At 39.5% G+C, this 24,878-nt stretch overlaps 1 protein-coding gene across 5 annotated transcripts in view; it reads left to right on the top strand.

Moving 5' to 3' along the window:
- Positions 1 to 24,878, top strand: part of MED13L (mediator complex subunit 13L) — a 322,472-nt gene that overhangs the window by 17,316 nt on the left and 280,278 nt on the right. For 4 of the 5 annotated variants that reach the window (XR_007911907.2, XM_051826600.2, XM_051826599.2 and 1 more), the window contains exon 2: positions 24,088 to 24,325. Coding sequence is in view for 3 of the 5 variants with exons in the window: in XM_051826600.2 (XP_051682560.1) it covers positions 24,088 to 24,325 (238 nt within the window). In the remaining 2 variants the exon portion in view is untranslated. Of the gene's footprint in view, positions 1 to 24,087; positions 24,326 to 24,878 lie in introns of those variants that run through there. The other variant, XM_070065972.1, reaches the window with a different exon arrangement.

Raw genomic sequence — 24,878 nt, 5'->3', positions numbered from 1 at the left:
TTTAGCTCTGGTTATTTTATTTATTTATTTTTGACAGGCAGAGTGGACAGTAAGAGACAGAGACAGAGAGAAAGGTCTTCCTTTGCCATTGGTTCACCCTCCAATGGCCGCCACGGCTGGCGCACTGCGGCCGGTGCACCGCGCTGATCCGATGGCAGGACCGGGACTAGAACCCGGTGTGCCGGCGCCACAAGGCGGAGGATTGGCCTAGTGAGCTGCGGTACCGGCTTAGCTCTGGTTATTGAGAGCATTTGTTGATGGATGATCTCTCTTTCTGCTTTCAAAAGAAAAGGGGGGGCTGGCGCTGGCACCCCGGGTTCTAGTCCCAGTCAGGGTGCTGGATTCTGTCCCGGTTGCCCCTCTTCCAGGCCAGCTCACTGCTGTGGCCAGGGAGTGCAGTGGAGGATGGCCCAAGTGGTTGGGCCCTGCACTCCATGGGAGACCAGGAGAAGCACCTGGCTCCTGGCTTTGGATCAGTGCAGTGCGCCTGCCACAGTGCACCGGCTGCAGTGGCCATTGGGGGGTGAACTAATGGAAAAGGAAGACCTTTCTCTCTCTCTCTCTCTCTCTCTCCCACTGTCCACTCTGCCTGTCAAAAAAAAAAAAAAAAAAAAAAAAAAGAAAAGGAAAAGGGGGCAAAAAAAGAATGAACATTTGAACATTTAATCATTCATGGAGAGGAGTTGCTATTTTTTTCTTTGTTTTTTATTTATTTATTTGAAAGGAAGAGTTACAGACAAGCAGAGAGAGAGAGAGAGAGGTCTTGCATCCACTGGTTCACTCCCCAAATGGCTGCAGAGGCTGGAGCTGGGCCGGTACGAAGTCAGGATCTAGGAGCTTCTTCAGGTCTCCCACACAGGTGCAGGGGCTCAGGCACTTGGGCTGTCTTCTACTGCTTTCCCAGGCCATAGCAGAGAGTTGAATCGGAGGTGGAGCAGCTGGGATTTGAACCAGTGCCCGTGTGGGCTGCCAGCATTGCAGGCAGTGGCTTTACCCTCTACGCCACAGCGCCGGCCCCAAGGAGTTTGTATTCTGACTCCTGTTCTTTTTTCTCCCCCTACAGTGTTCATTCTTACTTGAATTTGATGTGTTACCATCTTAGAATTTTTAGAAAGTTTTTTTTTTTTTCAGAAATTAATTTGAGTTCAGGTCTTTGAAATATAAAAATTGTATTTTTAAAATATAATTCTTGTAGACATTCTGTGGTTAAAAGTGATTTTGCTTATTAAAAACAGCTAAATTTTGTACTTCAGCTATGTGAAAATAGTCTCTTTGGGAAGGTGACATGTGGCTTCCTGTCGTGGTGGTGGGGGGCTGCTTTTCTCAGGGGAGGCAGCAAAGGCCAGTGGCCTGGCACTGGGCGCTTCCTGGGGCAGGCATGGAGGAGACCCAGAGCTGCAGAGAGCTGCACCACCCACAAGGCTGGGCACGCCTCCTCTGCACTCGCCAGCCCCTAACTGACGCGGAGCACGTGGTGGCGGCTCCGGAGGGATCGCCTCTTTCAGAAAGTTTTAATCATGTATGTGTTTATATATAGTTTTGTGTGTGTGTGTTTTAAGATTTTTAAAGTTTATTAGAGAGGCAGAGGCAGAAAAGAAAGAGGTCTTCCATCCACTGACCCACTCCCCAGATGGCTGCAAAGGCCGGAGCTGCACTGGTCGGAAGCCAGGAGCTTCTTCCAAATCTTCCATGTGGGTGCTGTGGTCCAAGGAATGGGACCATCTTCTACTGCTTTCCCAAGCCATAGCAGAGAGCTGGATAGGAAATGGAACAGCAGGGACTTGAACTGGTGCTCATATGGGATGCCAGCACTGCAGGTGGTGGCCTTACCCTCTATGCCACAGCACTGCCCCAGTTTTATGTTTTGTAATTAATTATAAATGGAATTGTACAGTATTCTTTTGCAACTTATCTGACATTCATCTAACAGTGTATGTTTGTAATTCACTCTTACATGTGATGTATGTGTTCTAAAAGTTACAAGTAGGAGATAATTCACCTTTTCCTGCAACATTTTTCTTAACATTGTCTTAAAATATTTTTCATGTTCATAAGTTTACAGATACCTCATCCTATTAAATTACATTTTTAACAGTTGTATTCTGTTTCATGAGCTGAATGTACTATTGTTTAACCATCAGCTCTGAAGGAAACCAAGATTCTTTGATTTCTAGTCCTGTAATAGTTCAGTTACACATTAATTTTGATAGTAATTGCCATAAACTCTTTAAAAGTTGATGAGCTTATGGACAATATATAATGCTCATGTATTCCATCCTTGCTTAGAATGGAACTTTTGCCTCTCTGAACAAAAAAATCAATCTTTTAACTTCAATTTCTTGATTTCTAGTGAGGTTCTAAGCATCTTTTCATAGATGTTCAAAACATAAGGGTATACAAATTTCTGTGAGTCTTCATATTTTAAAAATGATTTAGTCTCTAGAAACTTTTGCCTTTTGTTTTCTTACATTTAGAAATTTAAGTACCTTGTTCAAGGTCACAAAGGAGCTGAATCTCTTGATTTAGTGCCTGAACTTGTACATTGTGTGATGTGCACTGTTTCTTCTAAATCCTTTAAGAACTTCAGTGAAACTCTTCCTTGCTGTTCCAGACATTATCATCCTCTTTCTTTTCTAAGCCTTTAAAAATTAACAGCATAGGCCATATAATTTAGTGCAAGCACTAAGGTAGAAATCACTGGAGCGTATAGATTTGCCTGAGATTAATGGTGTGATAATATAGTTTACATTTTTTTAAAGTTTCATCAGAGATTAATGGAGTAATAATGCAGTTTAAAATTTCTTCCCACAGATAGAGAAATAGATTTTTTTCCCTCTTACAGTACTTTACTCCGAATTGATACCATTTACAAAGTAAAAAATTAGGGTAGTTTATTGTCTTGATCAATGACAGCAGCAAGGTAAAAGCCTATGACATACCTGTTATCTCAAAAAGATTTCATTACCTTGATAATGTTGTTTAGTTTTTTAAAACTAAAAAGCTATCTACTGAAATGATCAGACAAAAAATTATTTATTTTAATAACATAATCATGTGCTTATTTAAAAATAGACAAATGGCTTAAGCATGGTAGAAGAATTTCTTTTTTGTGTCCAAGAAATTTGGAGGCAGGTATTTCACAATTGCTTTGATCACCAAGGGACTCAGAATTTTTCTTTTACTCAGTCATCTTGAGTTTGTTACAGTAGCATATAGTCCAAGGTGATTGTTGAAACTCTAGTCATCATTGTGACCTTCTAGGTAGGAAGGGGGAAAAATGGGAAGGACGTACCTTCCTTTTAAGAAAACTTCATAGAAGTTCTGTAAGAACTTCTGACCATACCAACATTTTTGTTTTAATTGACATAAAAATTGCATATAGTTATGAGATACCATCAAGATCTGCTTTTGAGGCATGGCTGTTGTGGTGCAGTGGTGCAGGTTAAACCACTTCGTGAGCCACCTGGTCTCTTATCAGAGTGCCCGGGTTTGAGCTCCACTTCCACTTCTGATTCTAGCTTCCTACTGATGAGTGGGTGATGGCTCATTTGCTTATCTCTTCTTTAGTGATGGCTAGGAAACTCATGTATTGTTTTTTTCTGTAGAACATAAATCTTTATTTCTGTAAATAGCTTGGAGTTTCACTTTATAAAGAAATGCCAAACTTTTAAAAAGTTATTTATGAATTCTAATTGCTCTGCATGCTTGCAACATGTAGTGTAATCAACTTCTAATTTTTTTTCAAAAAGAATTATTTATTTACTAGAAAAGCAGAGTTACAGAGAGAGGGAGTGATAGTGATGCAGAGAGGGAGAGACACAGAGAAAGAGATCTTCCATCCACTGGCTCACTCCCAAAGTGGCCGATCTAAAGCTAGGAGCCAGGAGCTTCCTTTGGATCTCCCACATGGGTGCAGGAGCCCAAGCACTTGAGCTATCTTCCTCTGCTTTCTTAGGCATATTAACAGGGAACTGGATCAGAAATGGAGCAACCGGGACTCAAACCAGTGCCTGTATGGGATGCTGGCGTCACAGGTGGCAACTTTACCCACTATGTAGCAGTACCATTCCCAGCTTTTACATTTTTTGACCATTTTAGTGGTGCGTAGTTGTAACTCGTTGCTAGTTAATGATGTTGAACATCTTTTCATTTGCATATTAAGTTGTTTATAAATCTATTGTGGACTGTGTATATCTTTTGCTCAATTAAAAAAAATTAGGTTGTTTTCTTATTGTAAGACTTCCTTAAATATTCTGGATACAGATCCAGATAAATGTATTGTGGATTTCCTCCCAGCTGTGGTTTGCTTTTTTGTTTTCTCAAGTGTTTTCTGTGAAGAACAAAAATTTTAAATTTTGAGTGGTTCAGTTTGTTACTGTTTCCTTTGTAGTTTATACTTTTTATATCTTATCTAAGAATTCTTTGTTTTCTAAATGTAGTAAATATTTTCTCACGATTTTTTTTGTTTAAGATTTTATTTATTGATTTCAAAGGTAGAGTTACAGACAGAGAGAGGGAGAGACAGAGAGAAAGGTCTTCCATCTGCTGGTTCACTCCCCAAATGGCTTCAACGGCTGGCCCTGCGCCCATCTGAATCCAGGAACTTCTTCCTGGTTTCCCATGTGGGTACAGGGTCCTAAGCAGTTAGGCCATCTTCTGCTTTCCCAGGCCATAGCAGAGAGCTGGATTGGAAGTGGAGCAGCCAGGACACAAACAGGTGCCCTTAAGGGATGCTGGCGCTGCAGGCAAAGGCTTAGCCTACTACGGCCACAGCAGCTACCCCCCTCTTCTGATTTCTTCTAGAAGTTTTATAGTGCTACTTGTCAATTTACACTTGTGTTCTGATGACCTGTTGTGAGTTCATTAGTATGGTGTCAGGAAAGGATTTTGGAGTTCTGTGTTTTATTTATTTTTTGCATGTGGTTATCTAGTTGTTTGAGTATTCATGTATTGCAGACTCTTCTTTTTGCTTTGAATTACTTTAGTATGTTCATCAAAAACCAATAGGATGTACATCCATGTGTATATCTGTATGCATAGGTTTATTTCTTGACTTCATTAATATTCTGTTCCTTTTATCCTTGTCTCTTAGGTTCATACCATACTATGGTTACCGAAATTTTATGTTATATGTCTTGAAATCAGGGTAAATTCTCCAGCTCTGTTCTATTTCAAAATTGTTTTGGCTCTTCTGGGTGCAGTATAAATTCTGTGGGAATTTGATTGGGATTGCATTAATTCTATAGAACAAATTAGGGGGAACTGGCATGGTAACAGTTTAGAAGCTTCCAGTCTGTGAATAATGTCTAGCTCATTTCCTTAGATCTTACATTTCACTCAGAATTGTTTTATAGTTTTTGATGTATGGATGTAGAACATATTTTTATGACATTTCCCTTAAGTAGTTCACATTTTTTAATGCTCTTCTTAAGTGATATGTTTTCAAATATTTTCAGCTTGTTTATTGCTAGTATTTAGAAATACGGTTCCTTTTTGTATGTTGATTCTGTATACTGGGATTTTCTTAAACTCTACTAGTTGTTTTTTTTGGTAGAGTCCTTGGATTTTTGTACATGTATGTGATGATGTTGTGTGTGAGTTAAAGAAGGTTTTACATTTTCTTTTCTAATCTGTATTCTATTTCTTGCTTTATTGCATTAACCAAGACCTACAGCAGAATATTGAAAGGAAGTAGTGACAGTATACATCTTTTTGCTTTATTCCTGATCTTAGGCAAAAAGTGTTCAGTTTCCCATTATTATTTTTTTTTAAAGATTTATTTATTTATTTTATTTGAAAGGCAGAGTTACAAAGAGGCAGAGAGAGAGAGAGAGGTCTTCCATCCATTGGTTCACTGCCCCAAATGGCCACAATGTCAGAGCTGTGCTGATCTGGAGCCAGGAGCCAGGAGCCTCTTCCAGGTCTCCCATGTGGGTGCAGGAGCCCAAGGATTGGGCCATCTTCTGCTTCCCCAGGCCATAGCAGAGAGCTGGATTGGAAGTGGAGCAGCTGGGACTGGAACCAGGACCCATATGGGATACTGGCAATGCAGGCTGGGGTTTTAACCCACTGTGCCACAGCGCTGGCCCCCAGTCTCCCATTTTTTTTTATATTAACCCTAGGTTTTTGAACATCCCCCTTAGTCAAGCTGAGAAATTTTCCTTTAGTTCTTAGTTTTTTTTAAAAAACATGAATGAGAATTGACTTTTCTTAAGCATTTCTTTTCTGCAGTTGTGTAGGTGACTGTAGATTTTGTTCTGTTAGTGTGAATTACATTGACAGTTTTCTAATGTTCCAGCAAATTTGAATTACCAGGATAGACCCTAGTTTCATGATGTATTGCTATATATTGTGTAATTTGATTTGTTAATATTTTGTTCATGATTTACACTATATTTCATGAAGGATACTGGCGTGGAGATTTCTTTTCTTGTAATATGATTTTCTGGTCTTGGTGTCATGGTAATGTTGGTCTCATAAACTATTTGGGAAGTAGTCCCACCTTTACTTTATGAAAGTTTAGGACTGGTGGTATTTCTAGCTTAGATGATTGACACAATTCATCAGTGAAGCTATCTTGCTTTGGAAATTTCTCAGGGTATAAATATGGGGGCATACTATATATTCCACGTTTTTAATAACTGCAGATATGAGTACCAGGCTGTTCAGATTTTCCTTTTTTGTGTGCTTTGAGTAATTCTTTTAAGGAATTTATTCATTTAAATTGTATTTACTGGCGTAAATGCTGACTTAGAGTTTTTCTATTTTTTTTTAATGTTTTTAGGATGTGTATTATTGGTGCCTCTTTAAAGTAATAAAAGTAGTGTGTCTTTTTCTTTCTCTTTCATTAGGGGGAATTTGTCAGTTTTATTAATCTTGTTTCAAGAAGCAGCTTTATTTATTTATTTATTTTTAAGATGTTTATTTATTTGAAAGGCAGAGACAAACGGAAGGTCTTAACTTACTGGTTCACTCCCCAGGTGGCCGCAATGGGCCCATCTGAAGCCAGGAACTTCTTCTGCGTCCCATGTGTGTGCAGGGGCCCCAGCACTTGGGCCATCTTCTGTTGCTTTCCTAGGCACATTTGCAGGGAGATGAATCAAATGCAGAGCAACTGGGACTCAACTGGCGCCCCCCATATGAGATGTTGGCGCTGCAGACAGCAGTGTAACCTGCTGCACTACAGCACCGGCCCCAGAAACAGCTTTTTGTTATGTTGGTTTTCTCGTTAGTCTGCTCTGAGTTTCATCTCTTTCTTCTCTTTTTTACGTTATTTCCTGTGTTTAGTTTACATTTAATATGCTCTTTTTATAGTTTCTGAAAGTAGAATCTCACTTAATGATTTTGTACCTAGCTAATATAAATATTTAAAGTTATAGATTTCTCTTTTAATACTGTTTTTAAAATTTCTTTATTTTTATTTTTTATTTATTTATTTTTTGCCAGGCAGAGTTAGAGAGACAGAGAGAAAGGTCTTCCTTCTGTTGGTTCACCCTCCAAATGGCCGCTGTGGCTGGTGTGCTGCGCCGATCCAAAGCCAGGAGCCAGGTGTTTCCTCCTGGTCTCCCATGTGGGTGCAGGTGCCCAAGCACTTGGGCCATCCTCCACTGCCTTCCTGGGCCACAGCAGAGAACTGGACTGGAAGAGGAGCAACCGGGACAGAATCCGGCGCCCCAGCCAGGACCAAAACCTGGGGTGTCGGCGCCGCAGGCGGAGGATTAGCCAAGTGAGCCACGGCACCGGCCTTAATACTGTTTTAATTATATCCCACACATTTTGGTGTATTTTATTTCTGTAATGAATTCAGAATTTTTTTTAAAGATTTATTTGAAAGTCAGAGTTACACAGAGAGAGGAGAAGCAGAGAGAGAGAGAGAGGTCCTCCATCCAATTATTTACTCCCCAATTGGCTGCAAGGCTGGAGCTGTGCTGATCTGAAGCCAGGAGCCTCCTCTGGTTCTCCCACGTGGGTTCAGGGACCCAAGGACTTGGGCTGTCTTCTACTGCCTTCCCAGGCCATAGCAGAGAGCTGGATCGGAAGTGGAGCAGCTGAAACTCAAACCGACCTCCATATGGGCTGCTGGCACCACAGGCGGCAGCTTTACTTGCTATGCCACAGTGCTGGCCCCTATAATATGCATCTTTAACTTATCATGGTCTTAAAATTATATTGAATTCCTTTACCTGTGTTCTGAAAACCTTAGAAAAGTGTGCTTCCATTTTCTTCTTCAGGTCTTTGTGTTACTGTCAGACATTTCTGCTGTATATCTGGTATATAATCCACTATACATATTATTTTCACAGTTAATTAAACAGTTAATTATTAGTTTTTAAAGAAATTTTATATAAAAAATCAAATGTTTTATGTTTATCTGTTTATTAACTATTTCTAGTGTTCATTTTTCTCTTGTGTAGATCCAAGTTTCCCTCTGGAATCATTTACCTTGTACCTGAAGAACATTTTTTTTTAAAGATTTATTTATTTTAAAGTTAGAGTGACAAGGGGTATGTTTTCCTTCCTCTGGTTTACTCTGTTCATCTAAAAAAAATCTGTATTTTACCTTCATTTTTGAATGATATTTGTACTTGAAATAAAATTCTAGATTTGGAGTTTTTTTGGTTTTGTTTTGTTTTCCCATTTAACATGTTCCATTGTTTTCTGGTTTGCATATTTTTTAATGAAAAGTCTGTAGTTAGTATTTTTGCTTTCTCTTGTTCAATGTATCTTTTTAGACTACTCAAAAAATTATTTATTTGAAAGTCAGAATTCAGAGGAAGAGGGACATAGACACACACACACACAGAAAGAGAGAGAGAGAGAGAGAGAGAGAGAGAGAGAGATATCTTCCATCTGCTGGTTCACTCTAAATGGCTGCAAAGGCCGGGGCTGGGTCACCCATGTGGTTACAGGGGCCCATCCTTGCAGCTTTCCCAGGCACATTGGCAAGGAGCTAGATTGGAAGTGGAGCAGTGGGGACTTGAACAGACACCTGTATGATATGCTGGTGCTGCAGATGGTGGCTTAACCCAGTGTGCCATAGGGCTGGCCCCTAAAAATTTTTCCTAATCACTGTTTTTTGCAGATTTTATTTTGATATATTTTGGTGTGATTTTTGTTGTTTAAGCTGTTTAGGGCTCAGTGAAATTCTTAGATTAGAGATTTCTTGTTTTCAAGAGATTTGGAGGCAATTTGGTCAATATTCTAAAATTGTTTTTATCTCATTGTCCCAATTCTGGAGCCCTAATTGAAATTATGATAGATTGCATGATAGACTGATTGCAAAAGTCATATTGACTTTGCTCATTATTTTTTAGTGCTTACAAAATTTGCAAGCTCTTCAGTTTGGATAGTTATATTGTATGTTTTTAACTCTGCCTGCCTCCTCCTCCACCCCTTTTTTGCTAGTGCCTAATCTTTTAAACAGGTTCTGTGAATTTTTCATTTCCAACATATGCATATGTGGCTACTTCCAAACTTTGTGGAAAGTGGAATTAAAAAATAGTTTTTTTTATTATTTTTAAAGATTTATTTATTTATTTGAAAGTCTGAGTTATACAGAGAGAGGAGAGGTAGAGGTAAGAGGGTAGAGGGTAGAGAGAGGTCTTCCATTGATGGTTCACTCCCCAGATGGCCGCAATGGCTGGAGCTGCGTGTATCTGAAGCTAGGAGCCAGGAGTCTCTTCTAGGTCTCCCACGTGGGTGCAGGGGCCCAAGGACTTGGACCATCTTCTGCTTTCCCAGGCCATAGCAGAGAGCTGGATCAGAAGTGGAGCAGCCGGGGTTCGAACTGGCGCCCATATGGGCATTAACCCACTGCGCCACAGTGCCGGCCTCTATTATATATATTTTTTTAATAAACAGGAGCGATATAGGCATGCAGGTTTTATTTTTTTAAGATTATTTATTTATTTGAGAGGCAGAGTTACAGAGAGAGAGAGAGAGGTCTTCCATCTACTGGTTCACACCCCAAATGTCGGTAACGGCTGGAGCTGTACTGATCTGAAGCCAGGAGCCAGAAAACTCGTCCAGATCTCTCACAATGTGTGCTGGGGCCCAAGCACTTGGGCCATCTTCCACTGCTTTCCCAGGCCATTAGCAGGGAGCTAGATCTAAAGTGGAGCAGCCAGGACTCAAAACAGTATCCACATGGGATGCTGGTGCTGCAGGCGGAGGCTTAACTTACTATACCTCAGTGCCAGCCCCTAGGTTTGTTTTGATGTAAAACCTTTTGAAATCTATGCATAGGAGTTTTTTTTCTTGTTGTTAGTACACATTTTACTTATGCCTAAGAAATCTATGCATAGGGTTTTTGTTGTTGTTATTAAAACACATTTTACATATCCCTAGTCTGTAAACTCTAGACATTTTGTTTAGTTTTTTAAAAGCCTTCATTTCTGTCCTTTGTATTTCCTTTATGTCTTTGACCATACTTATAACAGCTGTTTAAAAGTGCTTATCTATTAATAGCATCATTGCTCTCATTTTGGGGTCTGTTTCTATTCAGTGATTTTTCTGCTAGTCATGGGTCCCTTTTCCTACTTTGAATTCTGATATATTTTTTATTGATGTTGAGCATGGTGAATATTGCGTTGCTGAAAGTCTGGATTCTATTTCTTTAAAGAGTTGAATTTTGTATTGATTGGCAGTTAAATTACTGGTGGTTAACAAGACCGGCTTATTATTATTGCTTTTCATTGATGGTGGTTATTAGGATGGATTTGTGTATTTTGTATGCTAGCCTAATTTCTTACATTTGAGATGTAACTCTTAAAAAAATTATAAAATTTGGTATGGAGAGAGGGAGATTTTCTGCCTGAGGGTTCACTTTTCAAATATCTCTTGGACTAGAACTGGTCCAAAGCTGGGAGTCTGGGCTTCAGTCCAGGTCTCCCACAAGGAGAGCAGTACCCAACTATTTGAACCATCACCACTGCCTCCCCAGGGTCTGCATTACTGGGAATCTGGAATTGGGAGTGGAGGTGGTACTCAGACCTAGGCTGTATGATATAGGATGTGAGCATCTCATCATGGTCACCCTCTAGGCCAAATGTCCACTCTAAGCAGTGATGCTTCTGCTGTTTCCATCCAGTACCAAGATGTTTAACGATGTTTTTTTCCTACTTTGTCTTCCAGCTCTTGAAACAATAGCTCTAGTAATTCTTTGCTTAGCTTTGTTAATTTTACTGATTGAATGTTCAGCTTAGTTTTTAGGAACATTTAGGTTCTTGAGAGAACCCTTTCAGATCGATCAGTCTCTCTTTGCTACATAGTTATCTTTTCTTTTCTTTTTTGTTTAATTTGACAGGTAGAGTTATAAACAGTGAGAGAGAGGGAGAGACAGAGAGAAAGATCTTCCTTCTGTTGGTTCACTTCCCAAATGGCTGCCATGGCCAGCACTTGTGCTGATCCAGAGCCAGGAGCCAGGTGCTTCTTCCTGGTCTCCCATGCAGGTGCAGGTGCCCAAGCACTTGGGTCATCCTCCACTGCCCTCCCGGGCCACAGCAGAGAGCAGGACTGGAAGAGGAGCAGCCGGGACTAGAACCCAGCGCCCATATGGGATGCCAGTGCTGCAGGCGGAGGATTAACCAAGTGAGTCACAGCGCTGGCCCCATCTTTTTCATTTTTTTTTAAATTTATTTTAATTATTTGAAGAGCAGAGTTAGAGATCTTCCATCTGTTGGTTTACTCCCCAGATGACTGCAACTGCTGGGGCTGGGCCAGGCTGAAGCCAGGAGCCTGAAACTCCATTCAGATCTCCCTCATGGGTGGCAGGGGCAGGGCACAAGTTACTAGGACCATCTCCCTCTGCTTTTCTGAGGTTCATTCGCAGGGAACTGGAGCAGACTCAAAACAGCACTTCTATGGGATGCCAGGTTTACAGGCTTAACCTGCTGTGCCACAACATTGGCCCCTGCAGAGTTTATTTTATTTCTAGTGATCTGCTCTTAGAAATTTCAGCTGCCTTACCCTCATTTGTTTTCCTTCTCTCAGGAATTCTAATTCTGTAATGTCTGTTGTCCTGTATCTAGAAACAGTAATTCCTTTTTTTCCCCCAGTTTTCTAATTGTTTATGATGGGAGGACAATTCTGGTGCCTCTCATTTATATTATTATTATTTTTTTTTTTTTTGACAGGCAGAGTGGACAGTGAGAGAGAGAGACAGAGAGAGAAAGGTCTTCCTTTTGCCGTTGGTTCACCCTCCAATGGCCGCCGCTGCAGCCGGCGCACCGCGCTGATCCTGGCAGGAGCCAGGAGCCAGGTGCTTTTCCTGGTCTCCCATGGGGTGCAGGGCCCAAGCACCTGGGCCATCCTCCACTGTACTCCCTGGCCATAGCAGAGAGCTGGCCTGGAAGAGGGGCAACCGGGACAGACTCCGGCGCCCCAACCGGGACTAGAACCCGGTGTGCCGGCGCCGCAAGGTGGAGGATTAGCCTATTGAGCCACGGCGCCGGCTCTCTCATTTATATTATTAATGTCTCATTTGCCTGTATTTCTTATCCTAGTTCAGGAATCAGCAGATTTTCTTTTACAACCATAACATGATTATTTCAGGCTGTAGACTTTCCAGTCTCAGTTGTAACTGGTTGTAGAGAAAGCAGCCTAAGGCAGCATATAAATAAATGGGCATAGTTGTTTACTACCAAAAAACCTTTTGTTTACAAAAACAGATCAGCCTGAAGGCCACAGTTCACTAACCCCTAGGCTAGTTGACAGAAATACAAATGATACTGAAATTATGAAATCTTATGTTGGAAGTAATCTTTTGAGACTTATATTTCAGGTTTGAAAGGAACCTTATAAATCACACTGTCCAACTAGCTCTATGATTCTGAAGCCACTGTCCTGTATTTCTCATCTAGTAGTGAGCAGCTTCCCCTTAACTCCCGGTATCTATGATTAACTCTTAGGAGAGCTCTCACTATTGTTTTTGTCATCAGTTTTTCCATTTGGTTCTTTTGCTATCACTTGGGACTTTGCTGAGCAAATCTAATTAATGCTCCATGATAGTTCTTTCATGATAGAACTAGGATTTTAAATAACCTTGGAATCTTCATAACTACATATTAAGTTCATTCAACTTTTTTTTCATTTTTGTGTGGCTTTTTGTTTCTATTATATTTTTGCTGTCATGATAATTTGCTTAAAATAATTGAGCATGAGGTCAGATAGCATCTAGCTGTATGACATATTTAGATTTTCTAGTTTTGTTCCATTTTGTTTAGATTCCTCTAAAAATGTGGAGCTAGGAGCTGAAAGCAGTATTGACTGCTGTCTTGATAAGTTTGAGATGGCATACAGTTTTGGTAACTATTTGACATTTTTTAATTGTGTTAAATTTACTGTGAAATAAAACCTCTGAGTTCTTCTCACTGATACTTCTGAACATATTTTTTAGATTTTATATCTGTTTAATCTTTTAATTTTTGAATTGATATTGACAAAGGGTAAAAAGAAAATTACACCTGAAGAAAAACATTATGGATCAGTAAATATAAGTCTGTTAAAAAGTATCTTTTATATATCAGTCATACAGAGGAATTCCACATTGCATTTCTCTCACAACATGGAAATTACTAGTCAGATGAGAGCCCCAGTGTCTTGCCAGCAGCCCCTTTGCGGAGGAAATCCCTGGCCAGCAGCACCTCCATGGCTAGGAAGAGTTAGAGCAGAGCCAGTTGGGAGGGAGCCTGCAGCTGGGAGTCTGTCTCTGCCCAGCTGGAGGGTAATGCCTGAAATGGAGAAAAGAAACAGACAATAGCATGTTATTTTAACACATGCTAAATAATCTTTTGGCTTTTGCAATACAATTTGTTGGACACTAAACTGTTCTTAATGTTAAGAATTTGTATAAAGTAAGTATGTAAAATGGTATGAGTTCTCAGTAGTAGTGGTAACTTCACATTAAACATTTTGTTTCCATATTTTATTAGTTTTATATTAATTTTGTTTTTAAAACAGGATTAGAATTTTACATAAAGAATCTAAGTAGCTATATAAGGTTTGTAAAAGTAGCAATTTTCTCCTGTACCTTGACTCCTATTTTACTTTATTTAGAGGCAAACTTTTTTTGTTGTTGATTATCTTGGTTGTAACTTAAATGTTTCTGAATGATAAGCAAATAAATACTTTTAGGTTTTTAAAAATTGTAAATCTTCACTATTGAAGGTGAGATTTTAGGTCTTTCCTTCTGCCTCCTAATCGATGCTTTTTCCATCCCTCCATTTTACCAAACGATTGTAGTGATTTTGATTAGCTCAATATTTAATGTTAGCATTCAGGTGCCTGCAGCACCGGCATCCCATATGGGAACAAGTTTGAATGCCAGTTGCTCCACTTCCGATGCAACTCCCTGCTAATGTGCTTGGGAAAGCAGTGGAGGATGGCCCAGGTGCTTGGGACCAAGCACCCACATGAGAGACCTGGAAGAAGCTTCTGGCTATAGCCTGGCCCAGCCCCCATTTTGTGGCCATTTGGGGAGTGAATCAGAGGATGGAAGACCTCTCTCTCTCTCTCTACGTGTCTCTGTAACTCTGCCTTTCAAATAAATAAAATAAATCTTTAAAAAAAAAGTTAACATTCGGCCGGCGCCGCAGCTCAATAGGCTAATCCTCTGCCTTGCGGCGCCGGCACACCGGGTTCTAGTCCCGGTCGGGGCGCCGGATTCTGTCCCGGTTGTCCCTCTTCCAGGCCAGCTCTCTGCTGTGGCCAGGGAATGCAGTGGAGGATGGCCCAAGTCCTTGGGCCCTGCACTCGCATGGGATACCAGGATAAGCCCCTGGCTCATGCCTTCGGATCAGTGCGCCGGCCACGGCGGCCATTGGAGGGTTAACCAACGGCAAAGGAAGACCTTTCTCTCTGTCTCTCTCTCTCACTGTCCACTCTGCCTGTCAACAAACAAACAAACAAACAAAAGTTAACATTCAGTTGATTATGTTAATATGTGACTGGGTTATAGTGTAAACTCTGATTTCCTTTTCTGTGTAACTTGAAGGTGGTAATTATCTTTTTATTTAGACCATTTATTTTTCTATGTGTTTTAATTAGCTCATTCCCAAACTTTTTGCTTATTATCTGAGTCCCTTTAACCCTTTTAAGACTCTCAGATATAGGAGGTAACTTACCAGTTTCATCTTCTTGAGCTGGTTTTTCCTGGAGCTGTTTGACCTTGCCTTCTGCACTGGAGTATGTTTGGCAACCTGGAATCAACACTGACTATAATCTTAGGAATTTATTTTGTTCCCTCCCATGTTGGATTAGTTTCTAAATCCTATAACTTTTTCTTGTTTTGGTCTTTCCTTTTGGTTATATGCCGAGTAGCTTCCAGAAAAGTTTTTCTCCACTCCCCCCACCCCCAGATATGCATGTTAAAAAATGTGTTTTGGGCCACGTGTTTGGCACGTAGGTAAGCAGCCACTCAGGACACCTGCTTTCAACAGCAGAGTGCCTTGATTTGAATTCTGATTTCACCTTCCTGCTAATAGGCACCCTGGGAGGCAGCAGGTGATAGTCCAAGTACTTGGGTCCCTGTCACACATATGAGAGACTGGGATTGAGTTCCTGCCTCCTGGCTTCCCCATAATCTATCCCTAGCTGTTGTTTTGGGAATAACCAGAGGATAGGAGCTCTCTGTTTTGTGTCTATTTCTCTACCTTTCAAATAAAAAATGAAAAAAAAAAAAAGAATAAAAATAATGTGTTATCCATTTCTGTATTTGATAGTTTAAAATAGTTTAGTGATTTATTTTCAAAATAATACCCAGTGGAATTTTAGAGTTGCTGTACCTTTGCCTTCTTGTTTCTGATATTGCTGTTGAGAAGACAGAAATCCAGATTCCTCATTTTTTGGCCTCTTTTTATGAATTGTTCGTGAATTTTCATGAATTATTTTATTGGTCATCTCTTTATTATTTTCTCTCTGAAAGGTTTTGCACTTGGATCTGAACTTTCTGGATTACTCCTTATGTAATCTGATCCCCTGCTCTTTTTCATGCTTATTTGCTTGATTTTTCTGGGAGATTTTGTATCTTTTGGGCATTATACTGAGTTTTATCACTTTTGGTGTCATTATTTAAAAGTTTCCAAGAACTTTCTTTTGGTTCTCTTTTCTTTTTTCTGAAGTAGAGTGCTATTCTTTTAAAATGATGCTATTTTGGGGCGGATGCTGTGGCACAGTGGGTGAAAGCCCTGGTCTGCAGTTTTGGAATCCCATATGGGCACTGGTTTGAGTCCCAGCTGTTCCACTTCCGATCCAGCTCTCTGCTGCGACCTGGGAAAGCAGTAGGAGATGACCCAAGTCCCTGGGCCCCTGCACCTGCGTGGGAGACCCAGAAGCTCTTGCCTGGCTCCTGGCTTCTGATCAGCGCAGCTCCTGCCGTTGTGGCCATTTGGGGAGTGAACCAGAAGATGGAAGACCTCTCTCTTTCTATTTCTCTCTCTGCCTCTCTGTAATTCTGCCTTTCAAATAAATAAATAAATCTTAAAAAAATAAATGACACTATTTTATCTGTTTGAGAATATTGATAGGTGCTTTTAAAGTTTTGTTCTCTCAGTGAAGTGTATTTCCTTCAAGTTGCTTTTCTGTTTGTTTTTGTCTAATTCCTCAGCTGTTCTCCTTATTTACTAATTCATGGTTGGTTGTCTTTTTTTTTTTTTTAAAGATTTATTTATTTGTTTGAAAGTCAGAGTTACACAGAGAGAGGAGAGAGAGAGAGAGAGAGAGAGAGAGAGGTCTTCCATCTGTTAGCTCACTCCCCAGATGGCCGAAACAGCTGGAGCAGTGCCGATCTGAAGCCAGGAGCCTGGAGCTTCTTCCGGGTCTCCCATGCGGGTGCAGGGGCCCAAGCACTTGGGCCATCTTCTACTGCTTTCCCAGGTCATAGCAGAGAGCTGGATCGGAAGAGGAGCAGCCGGGACTAGAACCAGTGCCCATATGGGATGCCAGTGCTTCAGGCCAGGGCTTTAACCCACTGCGCTACAGCGCCGGCCCCTGTTGTCTTTTTTCTTTTTTAAGATTTATTTATTTATTTATTTGAAAGGCAGTTACAGGGAGGCAGAAGAAGAGGGAGAGGGACAGAGAGAGAGAGAGGTCTTCCATTCACTGGTTTACTCCCCAAATGGCCAAAATGGCTGGAGCTGTGCCAAGCCAAAGCCAAGAGCCAGGGGCTTCTTGTGGGTCTCCCACATGGGTGCAGGGGCCCAAGGATTTGGACTATCTTCCTCTGCTTTCCCAGGCACATTAACAGGGAGCTGGATCGGAGATGGAACAGCTGGGACTCTGGTGGCGGCTTTACCCACTACTCCCCAGAATCGACCCCTCTTGATTGGTTGGTTAGGCTTAGAACAGTGGAGTGGTTGGAAATTCTGAGTCTGGGAGTGATGTAGGCTCTTCAGTTGGGAGAACCTCTGATGTCAGTGTCTTGAGGTCTTTTTGCTGTGGCTGGTAAGAATTTTCAGAGAAGACTTCCCAGACTTTCGAAGGGGATGAAGGACTGGCTGCTAGCTTCCTGGGTGCTTGGAGGATGATAGTGGGGGGAGAGTGGTTGTTGGCCTTCTTTCTATACATATTGACCTGATGCCCTTCGGTTTGCCTGTGTACACCTGTGCCCTCAGACCTTCTGTTCTATTGTCTTGCAGTTATTTTCTGGAAGGGGTTGTAGCTGAGCTCTGCAGTGGGGAGGGTTCTGGGGCATCTGTCTACCTTTTAAACAGAGTTTCAATTAGGTTTCCTTATTTTATCTCTTCTCTTGTTCCTATTTTTTATTTATTTATTTGAGAGATAGATACACGTCACAGACAGAGAGAGGGAGAGACAGAGAGCAGAGTATTTCATCCTTTGGTTCACTCCCCAAATGGCCAGAGCTGGGCCAATCCAAAGTCAGGAGTCAGGGACTTCTTCCAGGTCTCCCATGTGGACTCAGTGGCCCAAGGACTCAGGCTATCTTCCACTGCTTTCCTGGGCCATAGCAGAGAGCTGGATTGGAACAGGAGCATCTGGGACTCAATCTGGATGCCGGTGATGCAGGCAGAGTCTTAGCCCACTCACCACACCACAGCGCCGGCCCCTCAGCCTGACTTTCAAAGATGCCTGTATCTGAAACTCCTGAGATGGAGGGGATTCTGTGTCACTTGGGCTGTGTCTCAGCTTTCCATGTCTAGAATTCACTTTTCTTAGGTGTTTTGAGTCTCTTTACTTCTTGAGCACCTGCTTCTTAGCTTCTACAATTTTTGATGCTTTCTCTTCTGTTGGTCTGTTTGCTATTGTGATTTTATGATTTAAGGAAAAAAAAGCACATAGAAGCAAATTTCTTCACTGATGTTTTGGAGGCGTGTAAGAGAGCAAAAGCAGATATGTGTGTTCACTCTGACTTTACCTGGAGTTGATTAATTATGATTCAATAAAAGTTTCTATTTCATGTGACTTTTTTCCTTCCTATGACTTGTTGACAAGTGACTTAGTGTGTTTACTGTACTTCTCTGACCTACTACAATAGTCCCCCTGCCTTGGGGGAAGAGAGGTTAGAGACACATGGGGTTTCCCAGTGCATCACTTTTTTTTCCCAGATGATCACAGTTGCCTCTTCTGCACACCGTCATACAATGCTGCCCAGGGCTGATGTTGAGCTAATTATTCTAGAGTTTGAGGAATCATTCTTTCAGTTGATTTTTGAAGATCTGAATATTTTCTATCAGCTCATCTATTCTCACTGATTATTCTGATATCTCTAATAAGGGTTCTGTGTCATTTACAAGTTGCCTTTGTGAGTGGGATGTAATTAGTCTGGGCCAGGAGACTTGAACTCATTTCTAGTATCTAGGTCAACCCTCTCACTTTACAGGTCCTAAAGCCAGTGCACTCTGCAAGTGATTCAATTTTCCAGTGTCATATAGGTAGATGATTAAGAAATCATCTGGAACCCAGATCTCCTGGTTTCTAGCTATTGTTCTTTCTGTGATACTATACCCTGGGTTCATTCTTACTGGTGTCTGTTAAATTTATTCCTCTTCATGACCCACTGAATATAATTTTAACTCCATGGAGCCACACTGCAAGTATGTGCTGTTGGTCTTGAGGAATCTGATTGCATTCGGTCACTGCAAATAAGTGGTCTCCACTGGGAGAATTTATCAGTCCATTTCCTACATATGATACCTAAAGAACAGGCTGTTAAGAATCAGTCATGGTAATATTGTTAGGAAGTGCATCTGTCTTGATTTTGTTATAATCTGCTTAATCAGAACTATCCCAAACTGCTTGTAGTAACCTTCGGTTTAGGCGGGGGACTCTGCCAGTTCAGTTCAGTTTTTGGAGAACCCTGACTACCTATTCAACAGGTGCCAGCTGTTGCTGAGCAAATTTGCTTCCAGCCTCTCTAGCTATTAAAATGGTTATTCTCTTGGTTTGTTTTACATATCGTTTAAGATTAGTTTATGTAGATACTGTCTTATAGTAAGAACATTTTATACAAGAAGGTGTATACTTAGTGAAATTTTAAAAGTCTCTTCTATTAATGGGATGGTGTTTGGACACTCTTATACTAGTTTTTGTAATACTCCCAGAAGACTAAAGAAAGATTCATTAACTTTCTTAAAGTAGATTCATTAACTTTCTTAAAGTAAACAGTATGGCCATGAGCTCGAGTCATTGCTAAATTGAGTTGGTGACGGTTTCTTTGTACTATTTTATGATCCTCGGGCTAATTTTTACTATCAGCTCTACCAAGCAGCATGGCAAGGTGGAAAGAATTTATGTTTTAAATTTGGTTATGATTTAAATCTGCTTATATTTGGGATCTCTTGTTTACTACCGTCATAGCTAGGGGAGAATTATTTAGCTTTTCTCAGTTCTAGCTACTTGATTGTGAAGACTTGAAATAAAGTATTATGACCCCTTAGTAAAGTGCTTGGTATTAGAAAGTGAATAGGAAGACTCTAGTATGTGTTTAGTGGACAATAAATGTTTAATAAATGGTGGTGGTGATTATTATACTGATTTAATTCCTTGTATATTTTGATATTATCTTTTTTATTCTGTATTTTAAAAACCATATAATATAATTATGGCTTGTCTCTTTGACAGTGAGAAAGGATTGTGTTTTCAGGATAACTTGAATCTAGAAGCATTTTAAAGGAAATCATTCAATAAAGACTTTTGAGTTTTAGAGATACACATTTATCAGAAATTGGGACAACAGTACTTGGAATGAAATTGACTTTTAACTAGAAACATCATTGTTGTATATGAAGTTGTTATAATCTAATTGAGTAAAAATCTCTGATGGGAATTTTTTTTTTCCTGGACAGACTATTTCAGCATCGTTAAGTTGTCTTTCCTGTTACCAAACATAAATTCAAAATGTAAAGCTAAGTTTTCAAAATATCTTTTATGCTTAGTTATCTCTCTGAGACCTGATTGGAGTTTTATTGTTAGGTTTTTCAGGGAAGACTGGTGTAATGCTATTTAGCTTTAGAGCAGGGATGGGGAACTTTTATTCTGCCAAGGACCATTTGGATTTATAGCATCATTCACAGGCGATAGAAAATTATCAACTTAAAAATTAGCCTGCTATAGATTTATTGAACCCTGAGTTTCGTCTGTGGTTGCCTTGGCAGGGCCAGACCAAATGATTTTCCAGGCCTTACTGGCGCTTGGACTGGATGTTCCCCACCCTTGCCTTCAAGTAAACTTTTTGAAAAACAATAGGTTGGTTTTTAGTTCTCTTGGCTGGATTAGTTATGAAGGATTTGGTTGGTAGCCTTGCATTTGTGATATCACTTCCTAGAACAAATCTGTAAAGAGTATTGAACAGGTGGCAGCAGGTTTCCTTTGCCTCTGAGATCTTAGAAGCACTGATGGAAGTTCATGAAAGTGCTAGGATTAGGAAACCATTCTCCCTGAATCCAAGCCAGCTGAATTGTGCAGGATGTAACAGGTAAAAGTGTTCTAGTGAGTAAATTGCTGTGCTTAGATTTTCTTGAGGATGGACTCATCTGATGTTTAAATCTCAGTGATGTCTTTAATTTTCTAATGTTTTAAATGTGTTTAATATCAGTATTAGTGATTCACATTTATTGATATGTTTTTATTTCTCTTCTTCCTTTTCCTTCTTCCTAAGAACCATCTCTAGCTCAGGCAATGAGAGAAGTAAGCGTTATACTTAGCTTTTCTGATTTCAGCTGCTCCTTTTTACGGTTTTTATTTAGTTTGCTTCTTTGACATTTATTTGCAGATTGATGTTAGGCTTTCCATTTAGAACACACAGATACTGCTTTTAATCAAAGAAAAGGAGCTTGTGTGATAGAAATTTGACAAGGGATATGAACAGGCAACTCAAAAGAAATACTACAGATTGTGCCCTTGTCCCTCAGTATCTATTAGTAGGGGATTGGTTCCAGGATCCCTGTGGATACCAGAATTCCAGAATGCTCAAATCCCTTATCTAAATGGTGTTTGCATGTTAGCCATGCACATCCCTCTGTATATTTTTAAATCATCTCTAGAGTATTTATATTGCCTAATACAATGTATTTGCTATGTAAATAGTTGTTATACTGTATTATATAGGGAATAATGACAAGAAATTAAGCCTTATACATGTTGAGTACTGAGCAGATTTTTTTCTTTGAAAATTTTCTATCCATATTTGGTTGAATCCAGTGATGTGGAACCTTTGGCTATGGAGGACCAGTTGTATACTAACTTACTTAATCAATAACTCTGTAAGTAATTACTAACAGCCTGATTTTATAGGTCAGGTAACTGGGGATAGAGGTTAAGTAACTCTGCATACTTGTTACTTACAGCTATGTATAAAACTAGGATTCAAACCCAGGGAGGCTAGGTATGTGTTTCTGATCAAATATTTGGTAACAATTTGCCTCAAGCAAAACAAGTTCAGGAGTATGTCCTTTTATTAAATTGGCACATAATTTAAAGGGCATGAAGTTTGGTAGGAGGTTATTTGTATTGAGACCATCAGTTGAAAAGCAGTAGAGCACTCATCATGTGTCTTGAAATATTTTCTTCTTTGGTCATTCTGTATTAAGGATATTCGCCAATTATAATAATTATGATAGTGGCAAAAATGGGAGCTTGTCCAGTGCTATGGAACACTTAAATTATATTTTCTTCAGTGTGAAGAATATTATGTAAACACTATAAATTGTTTTTGAAGAATAATTGGGAATGGACATATAAAATATTTAAAATAAGTGAAAAAGCAGGATATAAGCCCATGCAATATAGTTCTAACTTAAAAAAAATAAATATTTGCATAGAAAACCAGGAAGAATTACAGTAAGATACTAATGAGTATTTGTGGTGTCATTGTGTAGTATTCTTGTACCTTTGACATGGGTTGTGTGGTACTTTTCAGAGGAAACCATGTGGCAAATAGGGAAAAATGATGCCAATACCAGGTTTCATGAGAAATATTCATTAAAGCTTAAATTTGCATAGTTCACATTATAAAAGATAAGTTACTGAATTTCACTAGTTTGAGTATTATTTTTGGAACTTTTTAAAATGGATTGTGTTTTATTTGGATTAAATAGAAATGGTTTTTTCTTTTTATAAATTTTAATCCATTTACATTTAGGGTAAATATTGATAGGTAAAGTCTTTTTTTTTTTTTTAAGATTTTTTTAATTTGAAAGGCAGAGTTACAGAGAGGCAGAGGCAGAAAGAGAGAGAGAGGTCTTCCATCTGCTGATTCACTCCCCAAATGGCCACAATGGCCAGAACTGGGCCGATCTGGATCCAGGAGCTTCTTCCAGGTCTCCTGTGCGGGTGCAGGGGACCATTGACTTGGGCCATCTTCCACTGCTTTCCCAGGCCATAGCAGAGAGCTGGATGGGAAGTGGAGCAGCTGGGACTTGAACTGGTGCCACAGCACCAGCACTGTTGTTGTTGTTGTTGTTTTCTTTCCTTAAGTGGGATCATTCTAGTGATTATTTTAACACTTCAAGCGTGTTTCAGTTATGTTGATTTAGAAGACATAGCTGTGTTTCTGCTCAGTGATATTTGTTTTTGAAAATTTGTTGACAAACTAATTGACTTTGTTAGAAAGTAGATGAATGAGTAAGGGTTGAATGCAAAGGACACATGGGCAGTTTGGTACAGAATTAGGAATCACTTTTGATTTCAATTTTGGAATACAGCTATAGTTTATAGCCACTTAAGAAATTCAGCTTTCCTATGTGTTGAAACATCTTTTGAAGTTAGGTTCCTGAAATCTGAGATTTAAGAAACCCTAAAATATAAATGTATATAGTAGAACAAAGTTACAGTTTCTGTTCTCTGCAGGTTTAAAGATATTTTAAAATGTGTTTAAAAAACAAGACAAAACTTCATTAGGGAATTGTTATAGAAACAAAGCTTTTCTGTGTGCTGCATGTTAAATAACATAAATAAATTGCTGATAGCTTTTGCATCCGCTTTGTTAGCAGCTTCTACCTTAATAGCCTTTTAGCTTTTGTGATAAAGCAGTATGGTACCACATGCTAACTGCTTTCCTTGTTAAAAGATTTAAATGGTAGGTTTTGGATGGAAAGAAATTGAAGAAATTCTTTGAATGAAATTATTTCAGTTCTGCAGGTTGAGTATTCCTTATCAAAAAATGCTAGGGATCCAAAGTATGTTTTGGATTTTGGAATGTTTGCATAGACTTTACTGATTGAGTATCTTTAATTTGGAAATCTGAAAGGCACTAAAATTCAGATTTTATGAGCATTTTTGATTTTGCATTTTCAGATTAGTGATTTTCAACCTGTACCAGCTTTTAAATTTCTAAATATAATTTCAGCCAATTAAGGAGTAAAATGGAAACTTGTTTAATAGGGAAATAAAATGGTTCGACAGTAAATAGTGATTATCAGCTTGTTTTGGTTTTAACATTTAAAGAACTTTGTATAAATCTTCCCAGAAATCAAGGATTGTCATACACTCTTCACTGTAAGAAATCTTATGATGTGAAATTCATTGTAAATATTTATCTTAGCCAATTTGATTTTTTGTATGGAATCCTGTTTGTGGTAACCTATTAGTAAAAAGAAAAATCAAAACTATTTCAATGCTTTTATCTTTTTCCAGGCTGAACTCACGGGAATCAAATGGCGTAGGTACAATTTTGGAGGGCATGGGGACTGTGGACCCATAATTTCAGCCCCAGCCCAAGATGATCCCATCCTGTTGAGTTTCATCCGCTGTCTGCAAGCCAACCTGCTGTGTGTATGGCGTCGTGATGTTAAACCAGATTGCAAAGAGTTATGGATATTCTGGTGGGGAGATGAACCCAACCTAGTGGGTGTAATACATCATGAACTGCAGGGTAAGAATTTTGTTTTTTATTAAAAACTATTTGCATCATATTGTTTTGGAACAGTGATGAATTCTGAAGAGGTTATTAAGACTTGCTTAAGAGAGATCCCAAGTGTTTCAGGGGTGTGTCTCTCAAAGCAGCATCCTCAGTCTTAGTGCTCTGTTTCAAATTTTCTTGTTCTTTCCCAGCCATGCTGAGCCAGAACCTTGTAAACCACATTATTAAAGGAAAGTATTGTGTCCCCTGGGAGTGTTGGGGGTGGACGCATCCACTGTTTTAAGTGATAGTGAATTGTGAATACTTAGCAGGACAGTGACAGGAACAGAATTGTTTTTTCTTGGACTGTGGCTGTTGTGGTTTATTGCCAGCTGAACTCTTTGGTGGACAACTAAAGAATGGTACAGAAACTTTGTGTGACTCTTATTGAATAGAATTACAAGATATTGGATCATATTTTGAGAAAGGTTAATATAAAAGGTCTTACCTGAATTCGGTGTAGTTAATTTTCTCCTGCTTTTTTCCTGATTTTATATAATTTGATAATTCTGGGAAATATTGGCTC

This window comes from Oryctolagus cuniculus, chromosome 21 (genome assembly GCF_964237555.1).
Source record: "Oryctolagus cuniculus chromosome 21, mOryCun1.1, whole genome shotgun sequence".
Taxonomy (NCBI): Eukaryota; Metazoa; Chordata; class Mammalia; order Lagomorpha; family Leporidae; genus Oryctolagus; species Oryctolagus cuniculus.
This window is presented reverse-complemented; position numbering and strand designations above follow the sequence as displayed.